General features: G+C 37.3%; 1 protein-coding gene across 3 annotated transcripts in view; it reads left to right on the top strand.

Annotated features, from left to right (window-relative positions):
* iqsec1b (IQ motif and Sec7 domain ArfGEF 1b) overlaps nucleotides 1-12,517 on the top strand; it is a 294,136-nt gene extending 281,619 nt beyond the window's left edge. For 2 of the 3 annotated variants that reach the window (XM_059329611.1, XM_059329612.1), the window contains 2 exons: nucleotides 1,491-1,540; nucleotides 7,179-12,517. In XM_059329611.1, coding sequence (XP_059185594.1) covers nucleotides 1,491-1,540; nucleotides 7,179-7,718 — 590 coding nt within the window. In that variant the 3' untranslated portion in view covers nucleotides 7,719-12,517. The remainder of the gene's footprint in view (nucleotides 1-1,490; nucleotides 1,541-7,178) is intronic. The other variant, XM_059329613.1, reaches the window with a different exon arrangement.
* The last annotated feature ends 8,458 nt before the right edge of the window (nucleotides 12,518-20,975 follow it).

Genomic DNA, 20,975 nt, shown 5'->3' with positions numbered 1-20,975 from the left:
AAATGTTCACAATGAAGAAGCTGAAATCAGAAAATTTGGACTGATTGTCTTTAAAAAACTGCTCAAACCAGTTATTCGATTATCAAAATAGTTGACGATTAATTTAATAATCGATCATTGTTCGATTAATCGAATTATTGTTGCAGCTCTAGATGTTACACACGCCCTTGTTCTCGCGATATAGCCTTTATTTTTTAACTTTTCCATAGTGATTTTTTTATTTAAATAAATGAATAAACGTTTAATGTAGCCCTTATTTAGTTGTTTTTGTCACACTAATGAATTAAATGCTGACTCATCTATATTTAACACATTAGATTTATTACACCCCTTAAAATCAAGAGGGCTTCGCGACCCCCCGTGGATCTTTGCCGCCCCCTTGGGGGGATCGGGCCCCGCCGGTTGGGAACCATTGCACTAGATGACTAACTGTAATTAATTTGTTGATCAAGGTCTGACATGAGATGAAAGCGTACCCTTGATTTTTTTCAGCAGTGTACATGGCAGCTAATCCGCACTCGTGCACCGTGAACAGATTTCCAAACATTTTCAGCTCAGGATTCCTGCTGCAGCACTTGAAGCTAGTTGCCTACCAGTCTTGGTGAAAATGAACATATCTATTTGATCAAATAGTCATCTAGTGATATTCTCAATAGCTTTAAATGATTCCTTGACCCAGAAAATGTATGTATTGACACCAAGATTGACCTTCTAAGTGGCTTGGAAGATATAGCATTTCTCATAGACTTTATATGGCTGCCATCTCTGATCCGCAATCTTGATGAAGTGGCTCCTACCAAAAATTGAAACCTATAGTGATAGAGAGTATGTGAAAAAATTTGGTAACACTTTACAAAAACCATCATTTATAAATGGTAAACAGATAGTTTATTAATGTTTTATCATCATTTATAAACCGTATATATGCCATTTAGTGGCAATGTTTAACAAACTACATCATTTTTAAATGGCAAATAGATGGTATATTAATGTAAGTTTATAGTTACTTTACCATTAACAAACCAATAAATTATAATCAATACTTTATTAATAGTTTTCGTTGCACTCATTATAACATTTTAACACCATATTAAGTATGTTAATGATTTTGAAATGATTCATGTACCTTTAAGAAATTGGTTGAAAACATTTAAAGATTAAATATGTTTAGCACTTTGTAAATGATTAATAATTGGTCTATAAAACATCTATAAACATCACTTAGATGTTATTGTAAAGTGTTACCAAAAATGTGGTGCTTTTGTCCAGCGTGTCCCCTTTATTTGGCTACGCCGCCTGACTACTCCCTTTCCTCTAGTCCTTATGGGCCTCCCTCTGCCAGTCTGCCAGTCTGTCGCTAGTTAGTCATGTGCCTCTTTGTCACCGTAGGGTGCTAGCGACCCTGTCCCCCGTACTACACAGAAGGGATATGTGCTCCTTCACGTGTTAACCAGGCATGTCTAATCTGTCATGTTACATGTTCTGGGCAGGCAAGCGTGGGAGACGCAGCAGTGCAGGATCACTAGACAGCAATATGGAAGTAAGTAGGACGCAACCGATGCTGAGCTGTCCTCCGACGTTATGTTGTCCACTCTGAGCACACTGCAAGTCTCTGTTTTTTGTTTCTTTGTAGTTTGAGTTATTTTTCTGTTTGGTGGTGTTTTTGTTGTGAGCACCTTGGTCACTGTGCATGCATTTGACTGAACGAGAATGATGACACGTGTTAACCCTTGATGTACACAGCATGACACAACTAATAATACTACTGACTCACATCAGGGCTCTGAGTCATCCTTTTGTGTAGCCAGTTAGAGTTTTTTAGATGTTTCCTGAATTTTGTCCTTTTGTGTTCACTAGAAATGTCTGTGCTTGGTTAGTTCAGCCACTGCATGCTCTCACAGTCTGACGTGACTGACTCGCACCGCTCCCTTTCATTGACCTCTGACCTTGACTAGTAGTTCCTCCCCTCCTTTATTGTCACACTTAGACACCAGTGTACTGCAGTCAAAGAAGAATGTCTGTGATCAGGGGCATCTGTATGTGGCTAGCTCACTGAACTTGATTTTATTGTTGATTTGACACAAGCCTGATATTTTTCTCTGCTCCAATTCAGTGTTAGTTTCAATCTAGAGCTGATGCCAGAACAGGGCTTAAAGGTTCTAAAGGTTTCGGTAACACTTTATACTAGGGAACACATATTCAACAATAATTAGTTGCTTATTAGCATGCAAATAAGTAACATATTGGCTCTTAATTAGTCATTATTAAGAAGTTATTAAAGCCTTATTCTGCATGGCCTTATTATACAACCAGTAAGACATTAACTAAGAGTTTTCCCTCAATAACCTCAGAATTATTGCTTATTAGTAGTAAGTAAGGAAGTTGTTTTATATGAGTTACGATCTTAATATGCTTTGTGCCACTGTTAGTCTACCAGTGATCCACTTTGTAGAGTAATGATTGATATTACAATCTACCAATCCTCATCCAAAAGTCACGTCAAAGGTCTGGAGAAGGTGGCTATTTGCCGTTTCCATGGTTTTCTTACACCGATATGTAGAGATTTATAAAGTCCATACAAAGTAAAGCATATAAAGATCGTAACTCTTATATAACAACTTCCTTACTTATTAATATTAAATAATAATTCTGAGGTTATTGAGGGAAAACTCTTAGTTAATGGCTTACTGGTTGTATAATAAGGCCGTGCAGAATAAGGCATTAATAACTACTTAATAATGACTCATTAAGAGCCAATATGTTACTTATTTGCATGCTAATAAGCAACTAATCATTCTTGAATAAGTGTTCCCTAATATAAAGTGTTACCAAGGTTTCTTATTGTCAACAAATCACATGAAAAAAAACAACAACCAACAAAGTCCATCTCTCAATACTCAATACAGCCCAAAGTTTAATGAAGTTAGCCCTTCACTGGTCAACACCACAAGGGCCCTGGCTCTGGATGCCACTTGAGGGCATCCACAGCCAGGGCCCTTGAATTTTTTGAGACTTGTTTATGTGTTCAACATATAAGAAGAGACTCATTGTTTCTGCTAACAGCGCCCAAACAGAGTGCAAGGATGAATAACCTGCACTCCATGTCAAATTGTTTTTCTCATTTAAGCTTTTGGCATCCACTCTTCCACCCTCAGGACTCCTATTTTGTCCGCCATTTAATTAAAAAAAACTTTAATTATAATAATATTTATATTTATAATAATATATTAATTATAATTTAGGTAATTCAAAAAAAGGAATACCTTGTCAGACAAATAAGTTAGGTATAATGCACAATATGAAGTTAAAATATATAAACATGGTGTCTGTCTACTGTAAAGTAGTCTGATAGGCCAATAATATCATCGATCCTTCAGATGTTTATGAACAAGGGTCACACTGATGGCAGTTAGGTACACATTAAGTACACTGCAAAAAAGGTGTGTCTAAAAACAAGATAAAAACACTTAATCTGAGGGAAATGATTTTGCTGCATGGACAGATAATTTCACTTGACAAGATTTCTTAAATAAAGATTGTTAAATCTAGAAATAAGCATGTTGAACACTTAAAATAAGAAATTAACTCTTAAAACAAGATACATGATCTAACACTTCTAAATCTAAAGGGTTTATTTATCTTGGTAAGAAACAAATAATTTGCAGTGCACTCTTGCAGCTTTAATTTATCTTGTTTTAAGAGTTAATTTCTTATTTCTAGATTTGATCATCTTAATTCAAGAAATCTTGTCAAGTGAAATTATCTGTCCATGCAGCAAGATCATTTCCCTCAGATTTAGTGTTTTTATCTTGTTTTTAGACATACCTTTTTTGCAGTGTAACTATTAATGAAAACACATAACATATGAAAACACATAACTCATAACTCAACACTTAATATCAGTGATATGAGGTGCCTGTGCAGAACCCAACGCCCAGTCCACCCCAACAACAGCCTGCTCACCTTGCTGCTGTCTGCCACTGATACACAGTGGTTTAGTTTGCATGTCATGCATGGCTCTGAAAGATTTGCTTCATTTCTTTAACACAAACCTTTGTTTTGATTGTTTATCATGCTATTCTGTGTTACTGTGTCCTTATAGAAAACATCCTGATAATCATAATGTTTTTTCTTGCTGAGTGGGAATTTAGAAACCTCAAAACACATCAGTTAACATAATGCACTCTTGGTGACACCCAAGCCTGACAGTTAAAAACGGTAAAGCATGTGTGTGTACTGTATACAGGCTGGAGACAAGGAACACTGGCAACACTTTACAATTACCATCATTTATAAATGGTAAATAGGTAGTTTATTAATGTTTAATCATCATTTATCAACTGTATATAGGCCATTTAGAATGGCAAATTCATAATTTATTAATGTTTAACTAACTACGTCATTTATAAGTGACAAATAGATGGCATATTAATGTCAAGTTTATAGTTACTTTACCATTAACAAACAATTAAATTATAATTAATAGTTTATCAATAGTTTTAGTTGCACTCATTTTATAATTTTAACACCATATTGAGTATATTAATAGATTTTGAAATAATTCATATACCTTTTCATTCCATTCATATACAAGAAATTGGTTTAAAACATTTTAATGTTAAATATGTATAGCACTTTGTAAATGGTTAATAATTGGTCTATAAACCATCTATAAACATCACTTTCTTGGTTATTGTAAAGTGTTACCGGAAGACTTTCTATCAGGTCTATGACTAAAATGAATTATAAACATAATTATAATGCATTTTAATTTGTTTATAGCACTGAAAAGCTATAGTTATAAGCACTCATACGTATTAAGTCTTCTTACAATTATTGTAACACATTATAAAACATTTTTTAATGATAATATTTAATAATTGCTGGTCACTCAAAGACAGTTTTTGGAATGATCAGAGTGTATTATAATGTTCATAGTTGCAATACATAATATTTTCATAATGCATATATAAAAATGTGATTATAGAGTAAGAGTAGGTCGTTAGGCTAATGTTAAATTTGTAATGCATCATAAGTATGTTTGTAATGCATTATTGACGTGAGCTTGCAAAAACAGCCATGTATGATACTTGATAAAATACTTTATAATGTGCTATGATTATTGTTAGAAAGCATTATGAATATATATGAGTGCTTATAACTAGAATGATACAGTGCTATAAGGCGATTATAAGTATTTTCATAATGCATTATACACATGGTCTTCATAAAAAGTGTTACCACAGACTGTCTCCAAAATGGGGCCACATGAAAATTCAAGAGGGTGCTGTAACCTTGGAAAGCAGATATGACAGTGACAGGAGCTGTATCAGCAGTCAGACAGAGAGAGTCTGAAGACTTGGAAGCAGTTTGTCTGTACATGGCAGTGCAGATACTGCAGCCTCTGACAAGCTGAGCCTCCAGACCATTTAGAGAAAGTCAACCGTGAGATGTTAGCATGGATAGACAAACAAAGGCAGTGAACCGGAAAAGGAAATGGAGGAGCTTTTCCACAAGGCAACACAAGCAGTCGTGTGAGATTTGAGATCAGCTGTGGCTAGTCATGTAGCTGGTGCTGCTGTGTGAAGAATTCTGTAAGCCTGTGTACACTCACAAAGCCACACCTAAATACAGTGTTAAAATGTCATTTAGCATTTTATCCAAAGCAACGTACATCTGAGAGCCCGTTTACACTGGGTTTAAAAATGTGTCTTGGCCGATCGGATCACATGGGTCAGCTAAATACTGTAAACAATCCCCAAGACGCATTACAATAGGATCACACAATATTGCATAAGCTGTGTTTTCACTAGGGGGGAAAGTGTCCACCGGGAAAGTCTCAGGCCACACCCTCTCAAAAGTCCTCTCACTCTGCGTGTCTCCACTACAAGTTAGCCCCCAGAGGGATTTAGAGACTCTGGAGGTGACGTATGGTTTTCACCGTCGCTAACTGTGCACAACGTCAGCAGCTTAAAGCAGCATGGCTAATTATGCACAGAGTCTCCGCTGATCATAAACATAGTGATTGTGAATTAACGGCATCACTAACTGTGCACAGAGTGTCTGGTGCTTGTTGTAAACAAACAGAGATCGCTAAGTGAACACCTCCTGCAGCAGCAGCACATAGGCTACACACTGTACTGCTACAGAGCTAACTGTAGCTAAGTGCCGCTAACGGCAGGAGTCGCTGGATTTGTCTCCAGTCACTTTCTTGAAAAATAGTCGCTAAGGGGGTCTGAAAAGACGCTAAATTTAGCAACAAAGTCGTTAAGTTGGCAACACTGCTTCGCCGGCTTTTACAAATGGCGTGTGTTGTTGTCGTGCAGAGTACTACGTCACATCCGGCTTAGTGTTCTATCCAATCAGTAACCAGGCTGTTTTCAGGGGAGAAAAAAGGCCCTGCTCTTCGACAGGGACTAAAAAAGTCCCGACAAACGCCGGCTCTGGACTGCTCGTATTCAAATTAGGGGCGTTTCAGCGAGAGAGAACCGCCTCATTCCGGGTACTGCCCGGTAGTGGAAACAGCCCTATAGGTGGTCTAGGACGCATTTGACCACATATATTTTGTAGTGTAAATGGCGATGCATCAGGACACAACAAGGATGTAACATGAAAATACGTCTTCAATGCAGACCATGGTCCTATGTTCCCTGTTTTTTTGGAAAAGGGTCCTATGTTCCCCGCAATCTATCAATCTTTATGGTAGACTCTCAGCATGGCCAGCAGGCTTAATGTCGCATGGGTTAGGGTTAGGGTTAGGGTTAGTTTGCCACCCCTGACCTAATCTTTCCTCGTCTAGGCCTATTTGCATATTCACGTCAAACAGCCCGTAGGCCTACATAGGCCTATTCACCATGGAATTTGGCAGTAATGGTGGAAAAAGTAACAGACTGGGGAACATAGGACCCTCTTTGGGAAAAGCGGGAAAAAATGGTCCTATGTTCCCCTGTCTCATCGTTGTTGTTATAATCTGCTGGAAACCATTGGAGACACATTACCTGTGCACTTGTGATCCGATTGCCCAAGACGCATTTTAAAACTAAGCATAAACAAGGTCTGAGAGTTCATATGCAGTGTTGATGATGTGTTTTTCTTTATTCGCTGTTGTTCCCACTGCACAGCAAGAGTAGACTTTGTGCTGTGTCTCTGTTGTGATCTGACCGTCCTCTCTCCTGCAGGGCTCCATCATTAGCAGTCCTCACATGCGGCGGAGAACCCCCTCCAACCGAGACTGCCCGTCCCGCCACAGCGGCCAGTCCCTGCCCAACTCCTCTTCACTGCTCGGATCTTTGTTCGGCACCAGGCGGGTGAAATCCCCCAGCCCGACCCCACAGGCCCTTCACCCGACCCTCATCTCCCACACCCCTCACCCCGCCAACCTGCACCACACGGCCCGGTCGGAGACGGACACGTCAGCCTCCATGCACCACGCCCAATTCTGCCACTTGACCCAGAACCCCCCGCCTTACCATCACCACCACCACTACCACCCACCAGCCCACTTGCAGCATCCTCCGCACCAGTACCACCCACCGCCTGCTCACAGCCAGCAGCCGGCCTACCCGCCTCACCCTCACACACAGCACGGCCACGGGAGCCACTCTGCACACTCCTCCCACCCTGCTCACGGCCCACACCACCACGGCCCGGCGCCAGCACCCTCCCAGGCCCCCAGCAGCACCAAGCCCAAGCACAGCGGCATCAGTACGGTGGTCTGAGGGGCACAGGGGCTCTCTGACTGAACTTTGATGATACTCCGAGGCTCTCAGCTGGTGAGACGGTCGCACTGTGTATCGGAGGTCTGGGGATGTGAAGCCAGACGAGATCCTGTGCCTCCTTCTGCATTTTTTTTTTGTTACGCTCGTCACAGGGGCAGTTTATTCAATATAAACACACTTCCTCTCCGGTTGCTCCATTCATTTCATTCCAGGTTATAAGTCATGTCTGCCGGCTTCAAGAGCAACAGACAACAACGCAAGAGCATGCACAAAGACCACAACTACTGTTTCTCCTCAGTCAATTAAAGGAACACGATCAAATATCTTGCTTACTAGTATTTTCCAGAATAAGTAAATAGTTATCTTGACTTTAATGTCTAGAAAGTGATTTTATCTAGTGTGAGGGTAGTTTGGCTGAACAGACAGACAGACAGACAAACAGACAGACCGACAGACAGACAGACAGACAGCGGTCATCCTCAGCAGTAAAGTAGCTGTACAAGTATTTAATGTAGCGGTAGCTCACAGTGCACTGTGATATCTCTGGTAGCAGTGATAAATGTGCCAATTATTGAAGCATTTACTAATTTAGTCACAACAATTGCTTTATGTATATTGTGCATAATATTTTGTAAAATAATAATATCAACTGTTATTCTTATAATTATTATTACTACAGAACAAATGGCATCAAGTTAAACTCTCAGTATTATTCTGGCACATAAGTGGTGTAGATTCACTGTTAAAAAAACCAATCAAAGCTTTTGTTAGTTAGGCAATGCAGTAAGCTGGAATACTGCTGTATATGGTTGCCTTTGAGTTAGAACTTCAGATTGTTGAGGGCTGGTGCAGACTCGCACACTGGCCTGCATACACTCATCTACTGCACTCTTTGGTTTGGAGTAGTAGAAAGACAGCAACACATTCATCAGAATGTCCTCCCGTCAGTTACTGGCTGCTTGTCCGCCCTCATTTTATTTTTAAAGATTTTTTTAGAGTCCAATAAACAATATGAAATACTCTATGTTGTACCACAACCTGGTAGGATTCTTCAAGTCCGTTCTACAGCATGAGGAGGTTTTTCATGTTCTTCATGGAGACTGAAGGAGTCCGTGCAAACTGTGTAGCAGGGAAACAGCAACACGACTGTTTAAGTGGAAGCTCTCAGCTGGCTGAGTGTGCCCTGTCCCTCTTTGGTTTCATTGTGCGTCTCTTGAGCAGCCAGCGTGTCACACTGCACTGTTTACTCCCTCACTGTGACTTTTTCTTGGAGCCACACAGACACCACAGTACAGAAATCAATAATTATCATTCTGTGTTGGTGATAGCACTCTTATGCTTCACTCACCACAAATGGCAGTTTTATATCAATCATCTTTCTGACATATTATGGGATGGCTGGTTGTAGCTCCCAGCCATCCTGTGCACAGTATCTGCAGAGTGTGCAGAGCAGAGCAGAGGCAGGGGCTGGTATGCTGGAGCATATTTTCTGTTCAAAGTGATAGACACAGCACTTGTTCTCCTTAGTTGATATCAATGGCAGAAGTTAGTCTGTATCTGCTTAAAGACTATGAGATGGATTTTTTTTTGTATGTGCAATATGTATTTACTTTTTTGTCTAAGAGCAATTCAATCTGGTGGTTGTTTCATTTTGCTTAGTTCTGTTAGTGTTGTCTATTTTTCCCTCTACGTCCTTTGTAATTTCCTCCTCAATGTTTCAGTGAAGTGCAAGTATCCACATGGATTTGAAGGGACTGGACCTTCCACACTGATAAAGAATGTCAAAGAAAATAATTGCATGTAACAATGTATTTCGAGGCTATTTTCTAACTATTGTGTATTCCCAAACTATATCAGTGTTACACTTGACAGTTGTTAAAATAATAATGGTAGAATAGTTTTGACTTCTTCAATTACAGCTAACTAACTGGAGTCAACTATGTATTTGTGTCAATCCAGAGGATAATCAAATCTGTATCGTTTCCTGATCCACATACAGTAGATTACTGGATCTTTAGTGTACAACAGTAGTTAAAGCTTGGTGTTATAACAGCTGTGAGAGGAAAAGTAGAGCAGGCGTGACGAAAGATGTACTCTGTCATCTGGAAATCAGAGTGATAATGGACAGACAGCTATGAATATAATGGATGGAACTCGTTTATCTTCATATTTATCATCTGTCTCTGTCAATGGCTCACACATTACTGTTGTCAATTGATATTCAGTAGAGCAATATTCTTAAATACTTCTGTCCTCAAGGTCCAAGCTGTCAAAGTACCACTGTTTAATAAAGTACCCTTTATAAATGCTTTGCAATTAAAAACAATTGTATAAACTCAATTAACTGTTAAATGCATCAGTGCTAAATAAGTAATTTGCTGAAATATAATACATCAGTAATAAGCAATTCATGAAAATAACGTTTGGTTTTGCAACCTAGATTGGTGTGAACCAAGGTTATTATAGTTAATGAAGACTAACGAAAAAACGAAAACTAGAATTTTCATTAACTGAAATAAAAATAAAAATGATATTTTTTAAGAAAACGATAACTTACTGTATTTTGTGGTTACAAAACTAACTAAAATGATAGTGAAAATGTCCTTAGTTTTCATCTTTGTCAAATTTTTTCATACGTAAACCTTTTTGGTTGATATGAAATCTATTTCATCTATCTGGTTTTATGACTTAATAAACTTATTGGGGCTGAGATGGATCAGACAAAGGAAATAAAGGAAACATTTATTGTGACCTTATTGAATCTGGCACCCAACAAATACCCCATTACAAAAAAACTAAAACTAATAAAAACTAAACTAAAACTAACCAAAACTATCAAAACTAACTGAATTTGAAAACAAAAATTGACAACAAAATCAAAACTAAAACTAATGAAAATTCCAAAACTATTATAACATTGGTGTGAAGTCATATTTGCTGGTCCATCTAAGGACAGTAGGAGGCAGTAACAGCCAAAGAAGCAATATGCTGCCAGAGGCATTGAAGGAGAAGCAAACTAGCAAACATTGATTGCACAGACAAGAAACTGTTTTTTCTAAATGTTTCATGAGGAAGAAAAAACACTCCGTTTCCTATTTTGACCTCACGGATTTTTGGTAAAAAAACAGTAAATGTAAACATTACTTTTTGGTATGAAAGTAATGTACAGGGCAGCCTCTAGTGGTCACTCTTCATAAAAGCAGACAAACAGGTGTGATGTTGGGCAAAATTTCCGCAGTGTTTTATGGCATATGCGGGCCACCTCACCTTTAATAAATGCCACCTCCGTTTTACCCTTTATCGGGGGAAGAACCGTATTTGGTAACTTCAGCGGATATCCCAAAAAATATATTTATATATATTTCGAGAAAAAAGTTGTAAATTTACTAGATTTAAGAGATTTAAAGTGGCAAATGCATAGAAAAAAAAACACAGATTTAGGAGAAAAAAGTGCAATCTGCAAAAATGTTTCTCGTAGATTTGCCACTTTAATCTCGTAAATTTATTTCTCAAAATAGTACCCCCCTCCCCCGGGACCGTATGTTTTTTTTTACACATTCTGGCAGTATGTAATATCCTCCAATATTCTCTCGGGTTGAAATTTGCAAGTATTTCAATGAGTGCCCTATTAAGGGTTAACAACATATACAGTTTAGTTTCTTCATGAAATAAAAATTAAAGTTAACGGGTGCTATGTCTTAGAGCAAATAACATACTTCCATTGACCTTGGCTGTTGTTAATCCTCTAACTCTTTTTAACTACATTGAACAGAAGAATAGCATCAAGTCAAGTCACATCAAGTCAAATTTATTTATATAGCACATTTCATACGGCAGGCGTAAACTCAATGTGCTTAAAGTAAAAATCATACATGACAGAAATACACAATATACATACACTAAACACTGAATTAACGTTATATATAAAACAGATAAAATAATGTGACATACATAAAAACATAAAAAATCAGGATAGGATCAATCATCAGGATATGGATAGCTTTCCACCTCTGCTGAACAAATCTGGCAAAATCTTTCTAGAGGAGTAGAACTTCTTGTCAATAGCTTATTCCTGAAGTATAAAGCATTAGTGAAGTATTTTTAACTACTAATATAGCAATTTAAAGGGTGTCTTATTAGACAGTGGTATTGTTAAAATATTTGCTGATCCAAAATTTATTTTGAGGGCTTCATATACTCTAGTAGGCTAGTCTAAACTCTAATATTTGACTCTGATCTGTCAAAAATACAGCATTAAAGGCACTGAATCCAGTGTAGTTTAGATGCTATGGAGTCAGAAATGTGCCAATATTTCACGGTCATTACACATTTACTTAGTTGTATACCAAATAAATTGGAGACCAAATTGAATCGTCCCTGCACAAGCCCACAGTAGACCAATCACAGCTGCAGTCTTCGGACCAGGGTCTGACTAATAACTAGCTGTTATGGAATAATGGTGCAAACACAAGCCAAGAAGAAACCTAGCTTTATGAAATATTGGTGGCTCTCAGAATTATGTTGATTCAGAGTGTTTTCAGTCACAACCCACCAGGTCCTTCCAGCGACTGATCAATAGTAAAAATCTGTCCAGATTCCGTGTGAGGTGCTTTGTTGCATGCCATTGATGCCTACCAATTCTGTTTCTTTTCTTTTTTTAAGTGTTGGTCTATTAAGCAGTGGGCTTGACTAGCCCCTAAACTTTCATGTAGTTTTGATTTCTCTGACTGATGCTTGTTTACATTTAGATAATTTCTTGCCTACTAGTGTGTCTTTTCATTTCAAGTTGTGTCATTTGATTCCGGCATGCATTTCACCTCTTTTTCCACTGTACAGTATAAAGACATGGCAGTCTGCTGCATGTGTAAATAGCAAATCCATCTGGGGGAATCTAATGTAACTTGATGAAGATGCTCTTAAAGGGAGGAAACATTTTAAGGATAGGTGGTAAAGACTGACAAAACAGATGTAAATAGTCTGTAAATAATAATAATTATTATTATTACTACTACTGCTCAATGTCTGCAGTTACATTGAAGGTGCATTCCTGCTCCCCTCTAATATTTACATAATCATCAACTGCTTCTCTCTGCCTCCGACAGGACTGAATTATCATAGGATCTACAGATGAACAGCCAGCTGTTACATAGTTAACACGGCTTCTAACTTATTTCCTGAGACGCTCCTGTTCTCTCATACTCGTAGCCCACTTTTTAAGTCAAAGGAAAGGGAGGAGTGCTCTTATTTAATTATGCATTCTGTTTCTAAGTAGACAAAATCCTATTGATGTAAAACTAGTACTGTGACGATGTTGAGAACGCAAAATAAAACAATATATTGTAAAACCTGAGCCAAGTGTCCCTATCTTGTCAAAGAATGCAATTTCTTGGTCTCAATTGAATGACTGGGTATGTCTATGAACCAATGTTTTCTATAGGCTATTCCAAATGTGATGTTCGAGTCTACACAAAGCATTTCTAAAAAGACAAAAAATGACCAAAAAAGACACAAAATGACAAAAAAGACACAAAGTAACGAATACAGACACACCAACAGAAACAAAATTACCAAAAAAGACACAAAAAAGACACAAATGACCAAAAAAGACACAAGATGACACAAAAAAGACACAAAATGACCAAAAAAGACACACAAAGACACAAAATGACTAAATAAAGACACAAAATTACAAAAAAAGACACAAAGTAACTAATAAAGACACAACAGAAACAAAATGACCAAAAAAGACACGAGAAAGACACAAATGACCAAAAAAAGACACAACATGATAAAAAAAAAGGCTCAAAATGACCAAAATAGACCTAAAATGACTAAAAAAGACACAAAATGACCAAAAAAGACACAAAATGAGAAGACAGAATTACCAAAAAAAACCCCACAGAAGACACAAAATGACCCAAAAAAAGAAACAAAATAACTAATAAAGACACAACAACGGACACAAAATGATCAAAAAAGACAGGAAAAAGACACAAATGACCAAAGAAGACACAGAATGACTTACAAAGACACGAAAATACATGAAAAGGATTCAAAAATGAACAAAATAGCCCAAGACTCCATAGAGTTAAGCTGTGTTTTTCTACCTAAAAGGGTAAAGGTTAATGGATTTCTATCTGAAAGTGGTCTTACATTCCAGACTGCACACATACAGATTTCTTTTGAAGGTAAGTAGGTCTATCTACTTCAAAAAGGAACAAACAGTGTTAGAATCATGGGACCACAGTTAACATGTGTAGGCTCTCTACCAAAAACTGATCCTTGAGTCCTATGCCTGCACTGAAATAGACTTTTATGAATAAAAAGGTAAGTGGTCCTATAATCTTAGGACCATACTGGCCCTAGAGTTTTCCTAACTAAAACTGGCCCTGTAATCCTAGAGGACCGCACAAAGCTTTTCAAAATGTTCCTAGAGTCAGAGAGTCCAAGTGTCTTGCACAATAATGAGCCAGGATTATAACCAACAATCCTGTGATTAGTGAACCACCACCTCTTCAGCCACAGCCACCAAATATACTACTAGACTACTAATAGTTCTAGGTCTGTTGCATTATGAATAAAGTTATAAAAATATTATAAAATAAAGTCGTTCCTGATTCAAAATTTTAACTGCTTTCAGCCCATAGACTGTATGAATAATGGACGTGACATCACCCATTGGTTTTTGGCCAAAATGTACGTTGCTTACCTCAGAAAAATGAACAGCGACTCCTTGGAGTGTCTGTTTTAATTTTAACTTTTAAATAAACTGTCATGAACCCTCTGGAGTCCATCTATTTATTGAAAATACACGTTTATTTACAGCGATAATTTTATTTATATGTAGACAAGCTGAGAAAGCCAGTTGAAAGTGCAATCATAGGAGCTTTCACTGTGTGACATTTATGTTTTTAGACCATTTTTAAAATTTGAATTTTCTTTCTACAATGAAAACCATCACCATTTTTAATTTGCTTGTAAAAATCTGACTGATAGCCAAGTTTGTGGGGAGAAAAAGGAGCCATGCACGTGATGTAAGGACAGACTAAAATATGCTAAACAGAGACAGAAATTAATGCAAAGGAAGTTGACAAATTTGAACCAAAATCTCCTGGACTTCAGAGGTTTAAGGTAAAATACAATGTGAAAGGGACAAAGCTATGAGACCAAACAGCTCAAATTTAATTTCTAAGTTTAAGAATTACACCAAAAATTAATTTAGTCAAAATATTTCATTAACCCTTTGATGCAACATATAACAACATATTGACGCCCCTAATCCACAACAGGAGGAAAACCTGGAATATTGAATGATGAAATTAATTTATTGCCAAGATATAGAATATAAAAACTTATAAGGGTCACTTTAGACCCATGTTGTGCATCAAAGGGTTAATATGTGTGTGTGTATGTATGTAAGTATGTATTTCATCTTAGGTCCATCTCCATCATCTACAGAGCTCTGTGTCTGCAACCACAGCTGATCTACCTGGTAAGTTAACAGCAAAACACCCTTTATAATCGCTCATTGTACTGCAGAACATTCTCAGATTAATAATAATAATGTCCAAAACTAATTAATGTCCTTATAGGTCCTTCTTTTAAAGTCATTGTCTTTCTTTGGTCACTTCCTCAGCAACTTCCACCACAACGTCCTCTTCTCACTGTGGATCATCATCAGCTCCGCCATATGACCAAGTTTTAAGGCCCAATTATTCAACTTTATATTTGTTTTTTAAACCATTTTTCCTACCTTTTTTCAGAATACTGTTTATTAAAATCATTATTGAATTATTTGCTTGATATTTGACTTAATTCCCTGTCTTTGTACAACTGAGTTTGTTATTATTTTTATATTTCTAAGTGATTTTATTTGTTGTTGCACTTTGTTGTTGCCATTTTTGAAGCCAAGAATAATGAACCAGATGACACATATACAGTAAATACGATGCTTTACCATTTGGACTGTTGTGTAAATCAACCCCAGGTTGCTCTTGTAGCTGAATGTGCTATATTTTGAGATTAAAAACCATATGTGGCACTCTGGAGATCATTCATCATTCATTCATTGGGTATTATTAGGGCCTCGGGGCAATCGCACCGAGCACTACTGTTATACTGTGGATTTCTTCTTATTCCTCTTGCGGACGCAATTTCGTCCCGCTACTTAAATTATATATCAAAACGTGCGGTTTGATCGGGATCGGTGTGCTATTACTTTTCTCTACGGAATACGAATTTTTCACAAAAAGCTGCCCAAAATTTTGCATTGAAATGAATGGGACGGCCGAAAGAAAATGAGCAAAAAAGAACATTAATTGAAGATTTTCAGACGTCTACTTCTCCGGCATAATTTCACCTAGAGACTCCATTTAAACTCTAAACAGTAAACACAAGTCTTGTGTATTGGTGTATTAATTTGCGTTTCGATAGGTCATATAGTTTTTTATCAATCCCTGTTCAATGACCATGATCATTTTTGGAAAAATTCTGAGATTATAATGGGTGTGTATTGCACGGAATGTTTGTGTCAGAGTGTGTGATGTCATCGCTCAGAGTGTAGAGGGAGAGGTAAAACTGTCAAAAAATTAATTTTAAAACTGCGCTCCAGGCCGCAAATTCCACTCTACAGAAATAATTTATACATAGAAACGTAGGAAAATTTGTCTTCTCACTCACAATCCTCTGGTAAAGCTGTCAGAGTTATAGTTTGGGCGCAAGACGCAGAGATGATCCACCAACACCACCAACAGCCTCATTGGCTCCCATATTAAAAACGCAGGAAGATTTCGGAAAAAGTGAGATTTTAAAGTTTTTTTAGATCACTCTAACAAAGCTATTTTTTCATTTTTCTTAAAAAAAAAACATATGTAGATGTTCAGGAAGAACTCAGGACGCTCAAAGTGAAGTCGGATCAATGATAGGTATTATGGTTTTGCCAAAAATGCTTTCTGTTCGAGGCCAGAAATTCCAGTCCACCTCTGGACCTCTGTCCACCGGCTGCTGTCACTGTAACAGGTGTCAGTTATTTCAGTTGATTGCTTTGATCTGATTGCCTTTGATCTTTGATGTGATTACAGTTACAGATACACACACAAACACACATGCGCGTAAGCGCTCACACTCCTCACACATGCATACACATGCTTCAAACACACATGCGCGCGCACACACACAGGTAACTTCATGTGATTTTCGCTACACACACACACACACAAACACACACACACACATTTTGAGGTTAAAGGGCATAGTTTGAAATCTCTGAAGAGTCTCATCATAGTATACACACACCGGCAGTAGCCCCCGTGGCCCTTTCAAAATTTCCCCAGAGGAAATTTTCTAGTTTGTATTATTATTGCATTGGTATTATTTATGTTATAAACTGGACCACCCCCATAAATGTGTAAAGACATGTGTAGGTGTGGATGAATGATCAACAATCAATATTATCGGCAGAAATAGAGGACCCAAAATTACATTTTGCTTGGGGCCCCAAGGAGGCTGTTTCAGGCCCCGGGGTCGCTGCTTGCATTAACCCTCCTGAACTCCTGGGGTCCCTTTTGACCCCAAATCATTTTAACATATGATTAATATAGGTTTACTTTCATAGAATTGCTTGAAATTTTCAGCATATGTGCCCCTCTGCATTCTTCATTGATAATATAAATTTCAACTTTCTTCATACATTTTTATGTGAATTGTTATAGCACCTGTGCTCCTCAGGGGTCAAAAAGGACCCCATGACATTAGACTCATTTCAAGAGAAACAAAAGGAATAAAACCTGAACTTTAATAGTCATAGTGAAATAATACTTTCTTGATGGGAATGTATAGAGTAGGTTATGTCAACTTTTAGTGAAACTTATGTTTTGAAAGCATTGATCATTTTTGGATGTCAGCAAAAATAAAAAAAAGAATCACACCCATCCTCCTCAGGGGTCAAAAAGGAGCCCATGACATTAGACTGGTTTTAGGACATGTAGAAAAAAATATTACCAACTTTTTTTTTCACCTTTTAAGACACACACACACATTGATATACAATTTCATATCGTTTTCATTATTATTGGTCAATGTTAGTCAAATATACAAAATTAGGCCTCATTTCAAGAGAAAAAAAGTAATAAAACCTGAATATTTTTTTCAACAGTTATAGTGGGGGAAAAAAACTTGATGGGAAAGCACAGAGTAGGTTATGTAGGTTATTATGAAAATGATATATCAATGTGTTGGTCATGAATTGCTTTAAAAGGTGAAAAAAAAGTTGCTAATATTTTTTTTCTACATGTCCTAAAACCAGTCTAATGTCATGGGGTCCTTTTTGGCCCCTGAGGAGAATGAGTGTATAGTCGACAGGAGGACTAACAAGGGTTAAACACAATGTAGTGGCTGTCCTCTGCTTGGTTTAATGTAGGGTTATAAGTATTTAAGCTTAGAATAATCCTCCAGTGAATCGATGGAAGTAAATGATTACTGTGAGGGAAATTTATTCCAAAATGTATAGAATTGCAATGTAGGTCAAGCCTATCCCTCCCATATGTAGCATCTTCTGTTAGATGAGGTGTGTTGCTGCTAAAAGTCAAAACAGCAGTGCACTAATTCTCTTCTCAGTCTTACATAATGAATCTGTCTGGCTTCCTGGCTGACTGTGGCAGGTGGTCTGAGTGATAGTTTGCCCTGTTTGTGTGTCCGGCCCATGAGTGACCATGAGGTTGGAGCTAAAAATAGATCCCAGCTTTCAAGGACCACATCCTCAGTGTCAGCAGGAGGACGTCATCATGCAGCTGGGAGGGGCCAAGTACAGGTTTTCATTTCCTCTGCAAGCAACGAATGCTTTGAATTGCAGAGCTGAATTCAGTGATGTGTGCAAGTCATTATATTTCTGTTTGTAGATTTCCTGATGTATATATATATATTTAATTTACAGCATTTTAATATTGTTGCTGGTTGCTGAACTGTGTCTACATTTGCCAAAGTTCTAAGTTGACACGATTTTAATTATTTATTTTCTCTCTACTTCTCAATATTTCCTTTGTATATTGCACCACCAAGTGGTGCCCTTGTATCATTGTTATGGTGTTATGCTGTGTTCAGGTGCTGTCAGGAAAAAACTTACATTACAACATTATTACATCACAACAAGGCGAGGCCATGCATGACACGCTGGCAGAAGTCATTATTGGAAATAATCGAAGCCTATTTAAAACTGAGTAGTTTATTTAACTTTGAATAAGTTATTCTGGTAGTAAGGACTTGAAAAATAGGTTTTAGATCCCCATGTGACAGATTTACTGACTTTTTTTTCATTATTATTATTAACAGTTAAACATAGTGATATTTTTCTGCATGAACTTTTGCCGGAATTAGTCTCCGTTAAAACCGGCCTATTTAAAAACTTTTCAGGACAAAAACGTACATTTAAAGACTGCGGTCACGTGAGCCGTCATTCGCTTCTCCATAGTTAAACCAGCCCTCCCTACATAGTGTAGTGCGCCCGTATTGTGATATTTATGGTAAATTCATTGAAACTGCTCCAAGCGAGCTGATATGAAGGATAAACACTTTACTGTCATTCTTTCTCACTTTTTTCAGTATAAAACTCTTACCTGCAGAGAGGAGATGAAGTATTAATTCAGGGGTAGGCAACCTGAGGCTCCTGAGCCTCATGTGGCTCTTCAGGCCATCTGCAGTGGCTCCCTGTGGCTGGGACAAAGAAATGAAATTAAATGAAACGAATGAATGAATGAAATGAATTAATTCTTTACATTTCAATTTTCATTCATCATGGGCCCAAAGCAATTTGTACTCCACAATTGTATAAATGTTTAGCTTATATACAGTATTAAAAAAGTTTCAACAACTAAAACGTGCATCATAACTTATTAAAGTCTACGGCCTGGTGCCTTCACCTCTACATTTTGCAGACTTCTTGTCTTGTTTTGTGTTTCCCTTTTGATTTTAAATCTCCTGAGACATTTCTTTGGTGTCCAGCCTCTCTTTTGCACTCGGGTCCTCGCTCATTATGACCTATTAGTAATATTGATTATAGGATAGGTATATATAGGCTATTTTAGACTTAGTAGGCTGTTTTGTCGTTATTGTAAGGCCCAAAATAAGGTTTGTGGCTCCATTCTGACATTTTTTCTGTTCTTTCGGCCAACAAAGGTTGCCGACCCCAATATTAACTTTACATGAACACACCTCGTGAAATAATCAAATTGCGTTACGGCGTAAATGTAGGCTATTTGTTGTGTCGACGTGCGGTTTTCAGTTTTCAGAATAAAGTGTGACATAACCAGGTCCAAATACCAGATAAATATGGAAAGATTAATTGCCTGATATTCACAGAACTGTTCACTGTGGATTTTTTTGTATTAATAAAACGCCTTTGGATATAGACTGTAAGGTAAATATTCAGGTGCATTTTATTATCAATTTCCACATTGAGAAGTCCTGTAAATTTTTGAGTAGATACATGAGGTCCTGTAGAATTAACCTGAAGTGTAATTAGTGACTGGAAACAGACAATTTAATTTTAATACATTTTTACTGTAATATTTTACTGTACAGTAAATATTCAAGTGCATTTTATTATGAATTTCCACAGTGAAAAGTCCTATAAGTTTGTGAGAAGATATCTGAGGTCCTGTTGAATGTAGTTGAAGTGGAATTAGTGACTGGAAAGAGACAGTTTAATTTAAATTAATTTTAATATAATGTAATATTTTACTGAACAGTCTATATCTAAAGGCGTTTTATCAATTTAAAAAATCCAACAGTTCTGTGAAAATCATGCAATTAATCTTATTTCAATAATTATCTGCTATTTGGGCCTGGTTGTGTAACACTTTATTCTGAAAACTGAAAACTGCACGCCGACACAACAAATAGATTTTCGTGTACATTTCATTTCACGTGGTGTGTTGATATAAAGTTAATACTTCATCTCCTCTTTGCGGATAAGAGTTTTATGCTGAGAAAAGTGAGAAAGAATGACAGTAAAGTGTTTCTCCTTCATGTTAGCTCGCTTGGAGCAGTTTCAATGAACTTACCATAAATATCACAATACGGGCGCACTACATTATATAGGGACGGCTGGTTTGACTATGGAGAAGCGAATGACGGCTCACTTGACCGCAATATTTAAATGACCATAAGCATATTAACCGACGACAGAGACGTTTGTCACTTTGAGTTCATTATTTAGTTTTGTGTCTCTACATCTTTAACTATGCTGATATAAAGCGTAGTCTT

This window comes from Centropristis striata, chromosome 3, assembly GCF_030273125.1.
Source record: "Centropristis striata isolate RG_2023a ecotype Rhode Island chromosome 3, C.striata_1.0, whole genome shotgun sequence".
Taxonomy (NCBI): Eukaryota; Metazoa; Chordata; class Actinopteri; order Perciformes; family Serranidae; genus Centropristis; species Centropristis striata.
The sequence above is the reverse complement of the archived record's forward strand: the minus strand, read 5'-3'. Positions and strand labels throughout refer to the sequence as shown.